General features: G+C 45.5%; 1 protein-coding gene across 2 annotated transcripts in view; it reads right to left on the bottom strand.

Moving 5' to 3' along the window:
- Positions 1-1266: 1266 nt before the first annotated feature.
- C8A (complement C8 alpha chain) overlaps positions 1267-15614 on the bottom strand; it is a gene marked incomplete at both ends in the record, with an annotated part of 71869 nt that continues 57521 nt past the window's right edge. For both annotated transcript variants that reach the window (XM_079904100.1, XM_079904101.1), the window contains 4 exons: positions 1267-1418; positions 5105-5327; positions 9640-9797; positions 10932-11063. In XM_079904100.1, coding sequence (XP_079760226.1) covers positions 1267-1418; positions 5105-5327; positions 9640-9797; positions 10932-11063 — 665 coding nt within the window. The remainder of the gene's footprint in view (positions 1419-5104; positions 5328-9639; positions 9798-10931; positions 11064-15614) is intronic.

Here is a 15614-nt window from a genome sequence, read left to right as displayed (position 1 = left end):
TGGCATTAACTCAGCAATTCACTTCCTGTGTCCCTAAAACTGCTTCTAATTGTTTCATGTGTGCGTGTGTGTGTGTGTGTTTATGTCTCATTATCACCCAAAAAAGATTGAGGATTCTGGAAGGATAGGGAGTGTCGACTGATACACATATATCAGTCAACATATGTTTCTTATACCAACTGGGATGGCAGATTCCACCTTCAAGGAGCTCACAATCTATAGGGGAAACCTATGGGTCAACAGAAAAGTCAGTGCAACACACACATTCTCTCTTTGAGGTCTGATTGGAGTGCTGTGGGGACACTGAGGCAGGCGGATGTGACTAGCTCTCCCACAGGTGGGCCCGGGCACATGAACTGGTCGGCCCCCCAGATCCACATTCTACTCTGGGAGGCTGACTAAGAAGGACCACATTTTTGAACTGACTCTTGAGTTCATTCCCTCACTTCCCGCACAGATGCTTGTTCATTCCCTCCAATTCAAGGCACAGCCCTCACCTCTGGGGATGCAGTGCTGAACCAGACGAAGCTGATCGCTGCCCTCAAGATTGCCGTCCATGGGGAGACAAGTCATAAATAGTCACAGGAGGTGTGGGACCCAATATGTAATTGCTAATTACGAAGAAGGCGATGAAGGAAAAGAATAGTGTGCTGTGAGCCAATTATTAGCGTGCCAGTTATTTAATTGGGAGAACGGTGATATTTGTGATAAGAACTCAAGCAAACAAGAGAGATTAATTGAAGGAATACGAGAGTATGTTGAGTCCCAGTGGAGGAAAAGTGAAGGAACTCAAGGCAATCTTTAAGTTTTCTCCTTGTTTCAGTATGTCTGCTTATCTTACAAACTAATAATCGTTTTCTACAAATGAGCAAATATTGTTATCAAATAACTGAGATCGTTCTCACGGTACTTTGTTTTGTTGGCTACGGATAGTTTCAAGAGCGTCTGCCTGCCTTACGCCTCTACCATCCTGTAAGTTCCTCTAAGACATGAATCGAGATTTCTTCTTTTCTTTCTTCTTTCTTTTATTTATTTATTTTTTAGATGATCCAAAGCTCTATGAGCCATTAACACTCAACACCCAATTGTGACTGAGTTTTGTGGGTAATAGAACAGTTGGTTGTTGATGGCATGGCCTGGTCCAGGACAAAGAAGAAGTCCATGGTGATTGGCATCTTCTGTCAGCTGAGTGAAGTCGGTCGGTATCCAGTGGTCAGCTCAGGCAGTGACATCCTCTGCCTCAGCTGCAGCCTGTGCCCAGAGCCCTCAGCATGCCTGGGTTTGCACTCTGTGGCCCGGACACGAGGTACCTCCGTTCTGGGGTGCAGGATTGTTACACTCTCTCCTCCTTTCCCGGGTGCCCGATTTGCAAGCAGACCATGAGCTCCAGCAGCCCCAGTGACCATCCGCCTTTTCTCCTGCATGGATAATTTCCCAGGGCACAAGGAGGTTAGCATACAAGCGGCAGCTTGGCTGGTTGAGTGAGGCCCATCCCACTGCCCTAGAGTGGTCTGCAATCTCTCCTTGGGGAAATGCCTCCGTGTAGCCAACCCAGACCTCTGTGCTCACTGCCTCGCACTTAATTTGAAACTCTGGATGGAGTGAGAAGAGGCCGCTGGGAGCCCATCTCATGAAATTGGAACCTGCGGTTCCACGGAAGATGGATAGCGGAGAGAGGCAGGGAGGCGCACATCTCTGGAAGAATGACGCTGAGCCAGTGGTGAGTGTGCAGACAGGGAACTCACCCCAGCTGGAGCTTCACAAAGGCCAGCCAGACACCCCTATGCAAAGGATAGCTGGGCTTTTAAATGAAGGTTTGCAAATCAACCCCACTCAGACTCCAGCGATGGGGCCACGGTGGGTGACAGATGCTCTGCACAGAGTATCAGAACACATGCGCTGACCATGGGCTGTCTCTAGAAATCCAGTTGATACAATCCCTCTAGCCTGGGGCTGCTGCCTCCTACTGACTCTGTGCCTTTGGACCATCCCATCTCCTCTCTCAGCCTGAGCTTTCGCCTCTGTAAAGGAAAAGGGTGGACTGATCCAGTAGGGTTTTCCATCATTATTTTTTTCATTACTGTTTTTTTTTTTCTTAAATGAAATCTTCTTATGTGGGCCCCAGCATGGAAGTCAGATGAAAGTGAAGCTGTTCTATTTGAAGCTGGGTGTCTATCAGGTTTGCCCTGCTCCTCTGGGGCAGCCCCTAGGAGACCACAAGCTTCCTCAGATCTCAGTGTGAATATCATTGGATTAGGTTATCTTCAAGTCCCTTCCAGCTCTGTCATTACACTCCCTGGTGGGGCAGCCACAGAGGGGTTCTCTATTTCTCCCACCTCTGTGGCTCGGTCCCTACAGGCAAAGATTTGCGGGGAAAATCCCTCGGCACCTACGACAATGGGTCTCCATGGTGGCTGACTCCCCCGCCCTAGACTTCCTTGCCAGATCGACCTCTGTCTGGCTGAAAGTTTAGTCTGATAGTCCCAAGGCCACCCGAGGTCCATACCCCTCGGGCATGGAACAAGGTGAATGGAACACCGGTAGCTCCCTGCAGCTGACTGTAGTCATGCAGGAGAAATGGGACTGTGAGGACGACCCAGCCCTCTGCGCCCTGCCACCCCCCTTGATCATCGACATTGTGTCCCCCTTCTCCAGTGCCCATCATGTGTGCATATGACTTAGCATGGCCACCACCAAGCCCAGCACTGGATCATTGGAGAGGCATCTCTAGGTAGTCCACACTCCCTGTTCACTTTGCTCTATGCTGTGTGAACAGGGATCCAAGCAAGTCACTGGCTCTGAGGGCCCTTGACATGCTCTAATTCTAATTACCCAGGCAGAGCTCATGTCTGTCCCTTTAAGCCAGGTCAGCCCGATAACCAGGACCTGGGCCATACCCTCCCTCTCCACTCCCCAAAATGATAATCAGTGCAATCATCTCAGACCCTCTACCCCCATTCCCCAAATTTCCAGACTCTTAGGATGTCAATTAGTAGAATGTAACAGTTAAGAGCTTGGGTCCTAACATCAGACCACCTGGGTCCAAATCCTGGCTTTGACACTCCCCAGCTAGATGACTCAGCGAGTTATCTCCCCTTCCTCCTGCCCCTGTGTCCTCATCTGTGAATTGGGGAGATAATAGTATTGATATTTATCTCATCACATTCTTGGGGGAATAAAGGAGTCCGTGCACATAACGTGTTGCAATAGTGCCTGGTACAGGATTTGTTGTTCTTTCTGTTCATTGACCTTTGGTCCCTCTAGAAAGTTGCCTGGCCAATGAGGCGAATGGGGCTGAAATCCAGTCCAAGCTCTGCTTGAAAAGTCAAGAAATCCCTGGGTCTGGAGCTGGGCAGTATCAACCCCGAGTGGTTTTCTTTGTTCCTCCCAATTTACCCACCTAACAGGCAGTTCCTTTTTTCAATTCACATGAGGAAACTGTACCAGGCTTGGCCCTGGTCATTGTTCTGCTTGGTTTTTGTTCTCTGCATCCTCCTTCATAAGGACTCTGGAATTCACTCACCATCCTGGCTCACCCCTTTCAGAATTCCTCCTATAGGATACCAGGCAGCTTTCTGGGACCCAATTTGTACTCCCTTCACCTCACAAAGGAGGGATTTAGATGTGGCCCCAACCCAGGACAGATCTTCTACCAATAGGGCTCTATCTTCTTCTTACTTATTAGAATTGAGCTTGCCACACAAGTTAGCTAGTTTAACCCTCAACACAACCTGTGATGGAGGTACTGATATCATCCCCATTTTACAGGGGATGCCCACCCAACATGCAAATTGGCAGCACTGGGATGTGAAGGCCTATTTGACACCAGAGCTATGCTATCCTGCCTCCCATTTAGAACGACTCTCCCAATGAGAAAATTTTAACCCACCGTCATCTCATTTTAAAATCAGCCTCCTATCCCATCTACACTGTGCTTCAGCTGTTTGTTTTCCAGACTTTTCTTTTTCTTTACATTTTCTTCATCGCAGTTGCCAAATGAGATTGATTTATACATTGATTTGGTAGCCCATATTTTTGCCATCATTCTATGTACCAAGTATGCATGAAAATTGGAAGCTTAGGGATTAGAACATGCGTAGAGATTCTTGGAGCTCAAAGGGAAACATAGATGAGAAAGGCCTCAGAAAGAAGAAACAATTAACTGGTATCTCAGTAAGTTAGTGAAATAGCTGAGATTCACACCCAGGTCTCTAGACTTCTTCATCTTTAAGGGACATGGATTTCTAACCCTCGTTTGAGAACCTTCTTTTCTGATACCCGTTGGTTTGTGCTGCAGCTTAATATGTTTAAACGTTGAAACATTAAGCTTTATGTTACTTGCCCCAACCTTGTTTTTAGTCATGACTCCTTGTGCTATAATGACAACTTACTTATCCCTTGTAATGGGTTGTATTGTGTCCCCCAAAAGATAGGTTGAAGTTCAAACTCCATTACCTGTGAATGTTACCTTATTTGGATATAAGATCTTTGCAGATAAACTCAACTTAAGATGATGTCATGCTGGATCAGGATAGGTCCTGATCCAATGACTAGTATTTTTATAAGAGAGAAAACAGAGACGTAGAGTGGAGAACACCATGTGAAGACAGAGGCAGAGACCGGAATGGCGCACCTACAAGCCAAGGAATGCCGGGCATTGCTGACTCGTGCCAGAGGCTAGGAGAGAGAACAGAGTCTCCCACAGAGCCTCCAGAAGAAAGCCACCTAGCCAGTACACCTGGATTTGGGATTTCTAATCTCCAAAAGTGTGAGACAATACATTTCCATTGCTTTAAGCCACCCAGCTTTTGGTAATTTGTTATGGCAGCCCTAGGAAACGAATACATCCCTCCGGAAATGAATCCTGTTGTCCACATACACCTTGGTAAAAAACAGTCATCATCTGAGAGGGTCCTAATGGCAAGGAGAGAGCATAAAAACCAGTAAATGTAGGGGGTCAGCCATAAAGCTCAGAATGTGCGTTCCTAGAGCAATGGGCAAGAGGGCATAGAACAGAGAGGCTGGGAACCCCAAAGGTCCCTTCTGTGCTGGCCCCTCTAAGCCGAGATAGGCTAGAACCTGAGTGAGGATGTGCGGGTCTTACCCTCTGACTCCATTTGCTCACAGGCAAGGCCCTGGCGACCCAGGGGGCACTGACATGTGCAGCTGGTACCATCGAGGATGGGCTTCCCATTGTTGAAGCAGGGCCCACAGCGGCAGGCATTGAATTCCATCAGGTACTGGTCCAAGGCTCGCCGCAGGTTCTGACGCTTGGTCTCCAGAGGCCCCAGGTTCGTGTGCCGCACTATCTCATGGATGGGCTGCAACTGTGAGCACAGAAAGAACAGAGGGCCCCTCCCTGGGCTCTGTCCAGCTTCCCAGAGCCCAAGAACTGGCCCGCAAGCTTCTGGAAGGCCTGCTACATGCCAGGCACAGAGCCAGACACTCAACTTTATCCAGTTGTATTGGATCCTGAATCCCCCAACCCATGGATGAAGAAGCAGAGGCTCAGAGTGTTTGAGTGACCAGCTCAGGACCACACAGTGGACCATGCTGAACACCAGCCGACTTAACTTTGAAACCTGTGGTCCCAGAGGAAGACAAGAGCCCAGAAGCTATCTGTGCCAACTCATCTGCCCCCCTCCAGCACTTTTAGGAATCAGGAAGAGTATAAAGTATTTATATATTTGTGTATGTGTGTGTGTGTGTGTGTCTTTTATTGTCAACCTTCATTGTAGGAATTAGTAAAGTCCTTAATGCAGTTGTGTTGCCACTGCTGAGCACCGCCCCTAATGGTGTGAATGTGGTGTTTGCCTGTGTGTATTTGAGGCTGTTGGGGGGATGATGGTGGCGGAGTCATTCACATGTGCCCATTCTAGGCAGGACTGTAGTCTAGGGTTTCTTAACCTTGGCACTATTGCATTTCCTGCTGGACAATTCTTTGTTGACAGGCGCAGGCTGGCCTGTGCATTGCAGGGTGTTTAGCAGAACCGCTGGCCTCTACGCACTAGATGCCAGTAGAACCTCCCAGTCATGAAAACCAGAACTGTCTCCTGACACCAGATGTCCCCTGGGGCGGGGGTGTGGGGAAGTCAACCCCTGCTTGGGAAGTAGTAGATGTAGCAAAGAGCATTGACTCTGCAGCTAGAAAATCTGGCTTCAGGTCCCAGCTCTGTAACTTGTAGCTGTGTGATCTCTGTCCCATTACACATGAAGCCTTCCTCCCTCATCTGGAAAGTGAGAACAATAGTCCTACACTCCAGGTTTACTGTGAGGATTAAAGTTGAGAGATGGGGAAGACCTGTCACATAGTCAAAGCTAAATCAATGCTGCTCGCTTCCCAGCTGTGTGGCCCAGAACTCGTAACTTTCGCCCCCAAGCCTGAGCCCTGTTTTCTATAAAATGGGTATAATAACCTACTTCTTAGAATTCATGTGAGGATCTAAAAAAGTAATGAGTGTGAGATATCACTGCAGAGAGGAAGAACAGTATAAAGTAAAGCACCATTTTTATTAGTTAGATGTGATGATAGTAAAAAAAAAAGCCTATATTTTTCAAATTGCATGTATATATGGTGGTCTTCAGCATGCTTATAAGGCTATGTATTTTAACACATAACCATCAAATGAAATCTCTTTTCCAGATCTCTCATTTTACAGGAGAGTAAGTAACCTGAGGCTCTGAGAGGGGAGGGATTTGCCAAGGTCACAGAGCCATTCAGAGATGGGACTGAGCCCCACTGGAGCAAACTCACTTCTCAAGAATCAGAGGTCAGTAGGGCACTCGCCATGCTTTGAATGGGTTCCTGGAGATGTGTACAGAAAGACCCATGGCAAACAAACCTTGACCTGTGGCCAGGGGGCTGTGCCTGAGGTCACCAGGCTGCTCATGTCAGGACTGGCTGGGCCCCCAGCCAAGGGGAGAAGACCATTACTGGAAGTTCAGGGAATTTGGCCCCATTGTTAGGAAATCAGTACAGAAAGGGCTGCCCCGGTTAAAGATGACTCTTAGTTCCAGAGAAGGCCAGGACCAACGGGCAACTTCCCTTTGACCTTCCAGGGGAGGTCAGCACTCAGACCCCCATCTCTCCTTTCTCTTCCCCAAATCCTCATGCAGAGGATTGGGAAGGGCTGTGGAACTTAAAGAGGGAAGAGGGATGGAGAAATGATTCTTAAAATGTTAGAGCTTGAAAAGATATTGGCAACGGTCTCGTTCCCATTTTACAAATGAGAGGAAAGATTCAGAGAAGGCAAGTAGTGTGATATCAACACACTATAACATAACATATAACATATAATAATATATACCATAACAGCATCATCACACAGCATGATTCCTATGTTCACTCAATCTAAGCACCTGCCATAAATAGGCACTGCTGAGCTCTGGAATAGGCAAATGAATAAGACTCCACTCTGAGCACCAGGTTCCACATAACTCCCTAACTGGCTTCCTCTCCATGGCCATAGTCTGTCTGTCTGTCTCTCCTTCATCCTTCATACCTCTGTGAGCATTTTCCTTTCAAAGCACAGCTCTATCTGTGTCACTCCCCTGCTCTGTGACCTGCCAACAGCCTCATGTTTCGAAGCCAGCCTTCCAGGGGGCATCATGGGTTGCAAAGAGATCATGAACGTTAGCGTCAGTCAGTCTTGGCTCCAGTTGGGCTTGTGCCATTTCCCGGCTCTGAGATTTGGCCAGCTAACGCAACCTCCACAAACCTGCTTCCTCAACTGACATTTACTAAGTACTCACTTCTCTCTCCCTAACCTTGGGATGTAACATTTTATTATGCCCATATTACAGAGCAGAAAACGGGAGCTCAGAAAATGAAGTAACTCATCCAAGGTCACACATCAAAAAGGTGGCTGACCCATGAGCCAAACTATATCTTTTTCACCTCATACCCAGGCTCTCCCAAAAGACAGAATTGGGTCTTCTCCAAGTCACGAATGTCAGTCTTCCCTTGGAAGTTTTGCTCAAGGCAAACAAAGAGCTCACGTCTTGACCATGAAAGTTTATATGTTACTCCTGATAGCAATTTTACAGTTTTGCCCAAATCACTAATAGCTTGATGATAGCAATTTTTAGACCCTATGTGAATTACAGGTGTGTGAAAATGGTCCCTTAATGCATGGAGAAGAAATGCAATCAGGGTTAATCCATCTGACCTCTTTCTTCATAGAGAAGAGGGTGTTATAATAGATTTTTAGGTTTAACTGTTGGTATATATTTTAAGAGAAGGAATGTATCCACACCTGGAATTTTTAACTCTCTATAGAAAATGAGCAACGTCAGGGAAAATGGGCAAGAAAACAATAATATTTTATTTAAAAGCCCAAAATATAACTCTTTTTTCTAATGAACTACGCTTGCATATGAATTGAATAGTGTGACAATACTGGTAGAACAATCCACTTCCTTTGCAGTTTGAATACAATTTTACTTCCTTTGTGGGGTTAGAGATTTAAGGCAAGCTTTCTCAACTTTGGCACTGTTGACACTAGGGGCCGGATATTTCTTTGCTGTGGGCAGCTATCCTGTGGATTAGGGGAGGTTTGGCAGCATCCCTGGCCTCTACCCACTAGATGCCAGTAGCATCTTCTCAGTTGTGACAATCAAAAATGTCTTCAGGGCTTCCCTGGTGGCGTAGTGGTTGAGAGTCCGCCTGCTGATGCAGGGGACACGGGTTCGTGGCCCGGTCCGGGAGGATCCCACGTGCCGCAGAGCGGCTGGGCCCGTGAGCCATGGCCGCTGAGCCTGCGCGTCCGGAGCCTGTGCTCCGCAACGGGAGAGGCCACAGCAGTGAGAAGCCCGCGTACCGCAAAAAAAAAAAAAAAAAAAAATGTCTTCAGACATTGCCAAATGTCTCCTAGGGGAGCAAAATTGACCCCGGTGGCTGGGAACCATGGCTTTAAGGCAGGTGCTAGGATAGAGGGAAGAGAGAACTGGACATTAAGTCCAAAGGTCTGGGATCCAGGTACTGCCACATATGAGCTCTGTGACCTGAAACGATTCACTTGATGACTTGGAGCCTCAGTTTCCTAATTTTTCGATGGGGAGAATCCCATCTGTGCCAGAGGTCATTGTGATGAGACCACGTAGAGCAGGGAGGGGCAGCAAACTATAGCTTGAAATCATACTCAGCCCACGGCTTGTTTCTGTATGCCCTTTGAGCTAAGAATGATGTTTACATTTTTACAAGATTGCAAAAAAAAAAAAAGTAGAAGAAGAACTTGTATGAAAGGGACTGTATGTGGCCCACAGAGCCTAAAATATTTACTATCTGGTCCTTTACAGAAAAAGTTTGCCAACTTCCAACTTAACAGATGTGATTTTTAAAGTCTTTTATGTATGTGAGTTGTTATTTTTCTAAGGTAGGTTAATCCCGAAGAAATTCTGGGACTACGAGTGTAAATCTAGGCCCTGGCCGGATAGTAAGCTTGTGATCCCAGCTCTCCTGTGGCCTGAGTCTAGAGTCACGTATCCCCATAGTCAGATGGGGAAGGCCACCAGTTCAGCATGCCGTTACATTTAATCTTGTTCTCTGATGGGCTTATAATAAGAAATATGAAATGATCTGGTCTGCTTCACTTTCATTCCTCGTGAACGTAGAGTTTCTTCAACTGCGAAAAGACTTACCTCAAAATCAATAACAACAGGGTTATACTTTAATGACCTCCCCCAGGAACGATATGTAATGATGCTCCTGTCTTGTGTCAAGCCACCTGCCCAGCCAGGGCTGCCACCTTGCACCAGAGGAATGATGTCTTCCACACCCACTGTCTTGTTGTAATCGTCTGCCATCGAGAGAATAACCACATTAGCTCATTTCCTAAAACGCCAAGCTCTGCTAATGAGATTTGGAACAAAGTGTAAGTGCTCTCCTTAGAGCTGTCTCCCACCCTTCTACTTTGCTCGGTTAACTAGCAGGACAAGGCAGAAAAGAAGCACCGAGACTTGGAAACAGATCCATCCTTTGGATTAGAGCAGACGCTGGGAAGACAGCCCAACCCAACATGGAGGAGGGAGAAGATGGGAAAGTGGATGATGGCTCATTCATTCATTTATTCAAATATTTATGTCAGATGTTTACTTGGTGCCTGCTACACGCCAAATAAGTGCAATCGAATATTGTAAGTGCTGTAACAGATTTCTCTCTCAGTAGGGGTGCAGAGAGAGATGTGGTCAGATCTGTAGTAGCAGTGGGGAGGTGGTCAGGAAAAAAGGTGAGTTATCTAGAAGAATGGATAAATCTTGGCAGGTAATTGGAAGGAGGAGGGAAGGGCATCAGAGAGAAGAAGGATTTGACTTAAGGCCCTGAGACATGAGTAGCCCAATGCAATGGGAGTAACTTGAACCTCATCTACTCATCCACTGTACTATAAACTATTTCGTCATCCCTGCATCCTCTGTGTCTCCCACCTGGAAAAAATTACTCAATACAGGTTGAATGAATGAATGAACACTCGTAGTGACCTGTGTGGGAGATGTTACAGAATATTCTTGTACAATCTTTCTCTAATAATTATTCTTTGAGCTTGGACTTGATAACCCATTTTTCTCTCTCAGCAAACTTGTTTCCTCCCTCGGGACTGTACCTGATGGGACTTTATCCAACAGTCGACTTTCCAAGTTCCATCTGCACATTCCTTTCAACCCAGCTCTTACTTAGATCTTTGTCTAGTGCTTGAAATCTGGGAGGGTGCACCATACGAAGTCAAGTATTTCTAAGGTGATCTCAGCCTATGCAGAATTCAAAATAAGCCCACTACAGGTCATTGGTTTGGGGTATTCAGCAGATGTGCAGTGTGACCATTGACTGAAATGGAATCAGTTGGTGGTGGTGGGGGGAATAGCGTACATGCCCCGATTTTGTGTCCAAGGGAAAATCTGGCTTCTCTTTTTTGGGAAGCCCATTACTAAATACTTGCCTTTTTTGCCCCCTCCAAATTTTTTACAATCTTCTCCTGATAAACGTCCTCCAATTTGTGTTGTATCTGTGTACTCATAGTCGATGCCAAAAGAGCCTCCAAAGCATGTCTGGATATCATTGCTGGAAACACCTGCAACAGGGAGCAGAGAAACAGAATGCTGAGACGCTGAAAGACCGTGAATATGTACAACCAGCTCATAGTAGTAGCTCACAGCTCACTAGCTCACAGTAGTAAAAGCTAGCTTGTATTTTGCAGTCTAAGAGGTCTGGGTTGAAGTCCCAGTTCTTTAACCCAGTTTCAGTGTTCTCTTCTGTCTGGTTCCAGTGCAAATATTCTTGAAATGAGAAGGAATATGTATTGCACACACTAGTTGGTGAAAAGTGCTTGTTCCCTTTCCTTTGCACATTCTCCACGGAGCCTCCTTGAGACAGTGATTCTATCTCATCCATCTCGATATACCCCTGTGCCTAGCACAGTGCCTGGCCCAAGATTGGCACCAATTTTGCATTTGCTGCCCCTTCCTCTCTCCTTTTTCACCATCTTTCTAAAGTCTACTCAAGCTCCAATTCAAATATCATTTCTTCCATGAAGCATTTTTGGATCAGAACACTTCCCTCTTTCTTCAGAGCTACCCATGTGCTTTGTTTAGGTCTGAATGATCATATGTGTCCCAGTTCTTTTTGCCCAGGTCCTCTTTGCACCCCAGAGAGGCCAGAGTGCTGTCAGAAGGTGGATAGATCTCCCTGGGGAGGCTGCTTGGCTTCTGGCCCCATGAGAACTGTGAGGCCTACATTAGTTGTCTCTGTCTCTATCTGAGGAGTTGCTGAGGAATCTGCATTTTGCAGATGAGGAACATAATTCTCAAAGGCATAACATCATTTTTCCCCGATCCCACAGCCTGTAGGTGAACAGAACTAGGTTTCCAACCCTTGGTCAGCTGGCAAGATAAGGCTACAAAAGCAGACTGGAGCAAGATATTGACCATTGCTGCAGAGTTCAGCTCCCTCAGTAGCTGAAGTCTTCTGAAGGTTGTGAACTGGAGTTTGCATTGGCAACATGTCATTACTTTTCACTGCAACTATACAATAATTATGACCAGTCAGTGTCTTATTCTGGCAACCACAAAGGAAAAATAATTTAGGTTGTAATTCAGTTAAGCTAAGGATTAGATTCAATATTTTTAAGGGAGTATCAGGCAGCAAGTTTACCTGCCAGCCTTTGCATGAAACTGCAGACTCTATGGGGTCAAGGACTGGCATCTTATTCACCACTCTCTTGTCAACCTAGCAGCACGATGTCTGCCATGGGGGAGGAGCTCAGTGAGTATTCTCAGAGTAAATGATTGATGAATGAGAAAAATGAGTGAATAAATGAATGCCAAGAGTCCTTTGGTAAGGGCTTCTAATGGAAAGAATCTTACAAGTCAGGAATCCTGAATTTAAGTCCCAGTCACTCAGATGAATGGATAAAGAAATTATTATAGATATAATTATATATAATTTTAATACATAATCATTATATATAATATAAATAAAATATATAATAATTATATATAATAACAAATATATAATTATTATATATACAATTGTGTGTATATATGTATATACTCTCTATATATCCCACATATATACCCTATATATATATTCCACATATATACCCTATATATATATCACATAGATCCCATTTATATATAAAATAATTATTCAGCCTTAAAACATAAAGAGATCCTGCCATTTGCGACAACATGGGTGAAACTTGAAGACATTATGCTAAGTGAAATAAGCCATACCCATAAGGAAAAAAAAAACGCCTGATCTTACTTATACGTGAACTCTACAAACGTCCGATATATAGAAGCAGAGAGGAGAACGGTGGCTGCCCGGGGTGAGGAGGTGGGGGAAAAGGGGGGATGCTGCACAAACTTGTAGTTACGTAGGAGGAATAAGCCTAGAGATCTAATGGACAGCTTGATGTCTACAGTTAATATCAATAATATTGTACTGAATACTGGAAATTTGCCAAGGGAGTAGATTGCAGGTACTCTCGCCATACGCATGTAACGAGAGATATGTTAATTAGCTTGACTGTAATAATCATTTCACTTTATTTGTATCAAATCATCGTGCTATATACCTTAAATATATACACATTTTATTTTTCTTAAAAAGTAAAACAAAACGCGTCCCAGTCCCTGACACCCTGTATGAGCTTAGAAAAGGCCCATGATCTCACTGGGCCTCAGTTTCCCATTTATGGAGAGAAAGGGTTGGACTTGCTCGTCCTGAGTCCCCTCTCGGCTGCAGCCCTCTGTGCCTCTGTGCACAGCAGCTTCTGGATAACTCCAAGCTGAGAGTGCCTGGGAGAAGTGGTGCTTTAAGCATCAGCACTCAGCGCCGAGCACAGGGTTTCTTCTGCCATTTCCGTTCAAGTACTTTTAATTTTTAGTGCACTACTAATTGAGGAAGATTTAGCATATTTAATTGTTTTGATTAAAAAACGCTTCAACCGTGATAAACAAAAGTGGATGAAAGGAATTCATGGGCAGAAGCCAGAGTGATTACTTAGGTGAGTGGTGTAGTGCTGCCCAATTAAAGTGACGGGCCGGGCCGATTAGTGGGGGCTGGGGGATGCCTGTGGAGTGATTATACTCATGAGGGGTCTGCAGACAGCCTGCCACGCGCTGCTTGGAGAAGAGAATTCCAGCTTGATCTCAGCAGCACGGCTTGTCTGCAAAGGATCGCCTCCCGAGGACCCTGAAGGAGGGTACCAGCCAGCAAGGGGAGGTCTGTGACCTGAGAATCATACAGCATGAGGGCTAAATTATCCTTGGTCACCTACCCCATACTTCTTATGTTTACTTGTGATGCCCTTGGTTCATAAAGATTAATTATCTTGCCCAAAACCACATAGCTAAAAAGAACAGTGGAGCTGAGATTCAAACTCATCTTTCTTGCTTAGAAGAATTAGCTAATTCTATTTATTGCATCAGACTAAATTCTGCTGAAAAATTTAGTAAGCATCTACTATGTACCATCCCAGGCATACCGTGTGTTGGACAAGGTAGACACTGTGAGAATAAAACTGGTATGAATATGTTGCAAATCTAAATTACAAGGTTCTGGCCTTGAGAAGCTAGCAGGTGTGGGGCAACATAGTAAATGGAGACGGATTTGGGTCCCGAGAGTTGCTTATTTCGTGGAAGACAATTTTTCCACGGATGGAGTGGGGGGATGGTTTCGGGATAATTCAAACGCATTACCTTTATTGTGCACTTTATTTCTATCATTATTACATTGTAATATATAATGAAATAATTACACAACTCACCATAATGCTGACAGGAGGCAGAGCTCAGGCAGTAATGCTAGTGATGGGGAACGGCTGTAAATACAGATGAAGCTTCAGTCCCTCGCCCACCGCTCAGCTCCTGCTGTGCGGCCTGGTTCCTAACGGGCCATGGACCGCTACCAGTCCATGGCCCGGGAGTTGGGGAATCTCTGGACTATAGGACCAGGTGGTGCTCTGCCAGGGCTCCACCCCATCCCATCAGCTCCTTAGAGTCAGCTTTGGACCAGATCAAACTGCCGTTTGTTTTAGACTTTCGTGCTCAGTAAACAGGAGTTGATGTTTGCCGAACCTGGCTACATATTGAGATCATCTGGAGGGCTTATTAAAAACACAGGTTCCTGAGCCCCACCTCTGTCAATTCTGATTCTGTATTTCTGAGTAATCAGCAATCTGTATTTTAAATAACTATCCCAGATGAAGCCTATGCAGTGCATCTGGGATGAGATACTGAGTACCACGGTCCTACAGAGAACCTCTGGTGGCCTGTCACAAAGCCGGCCTCCATACTAACCTAGTCGGTGCCTTTGTCAACGCCTTGCATATGGACTGAGCAGCCACGCTCACTGTATCTACCCAGAGGAAGAAAAAGAATCAGGGTCCAAAAAGCCCTCAAAGTGCTGATGGACAGACAGACCAAGCATAGCAAAATGGGACTCAGTTGGAAAAGTTGTAACATCCTGTCCTGGGGATAAAATACCAAGTGCATGAGCACAATAAGGAAGAGAGCCAGCTTAGCAGGAGAACAAGAGAAAAGGCCCAAGGGTTTTAGATCACTTTCAGCTCCGGAGGGCAATGAAGCCAGGTGAAAATTATAATCAATAAAGTAAAGGCGGGGATAATCTCATTCCCTCTGCTCAGGTTAGAGAAACCCGGAACCTGGTGCCGAGTTCTGGGAGCCACACTTTTAAAAGGAAATAAGAAAACAGAACATTCACTGGACATCATCCAGCCTCTGAGAAGAAGGAAATCATGCCACGTGCAACAACGTGGATGAACCTGGCGGACATCATGCTAAGTGAAAGAAGCCAGTCACAGAAGGTCAAACACTGCATGATTCCACTTATATGAAGTATGTAAAGTAGCCGAACTCATGGAAGCAGAGCATAGAATTGTGGTTGCCGAGGGTTGGGGGAGGACGAGGAATTGCTAATCAACGGGCATAAAATCTCAACTATGCAAGATGAGTAAGTTCTGGAGATCTGCCAGAACATTGTCCCTATAGTGAAGGATTCGGTATTGTACCCTTAAACATTTGTTACAAGATTAGATCTCATGTTAAGTGTTTTTACCACAATAAGATTTAATAAAAGAAGAAAATGGGGAATGATTTGA

This window comes from Stenella coeruleoalba (genome assembly GCF_951394435.1).
Source record: "Stenella coeruleoalba genome assembly, chromosome: 1".
In the NCBI taxonomy this organism is placed as follows: Eukaryota; Metazoa; Chordata; class Mammalia; order Artiodactyla; family Delphinidae; genus Stenella; species Stenella coeruleoalba.
This window is presented reverse-complemented; position numbering and strand designations above follow the sequence as displayed.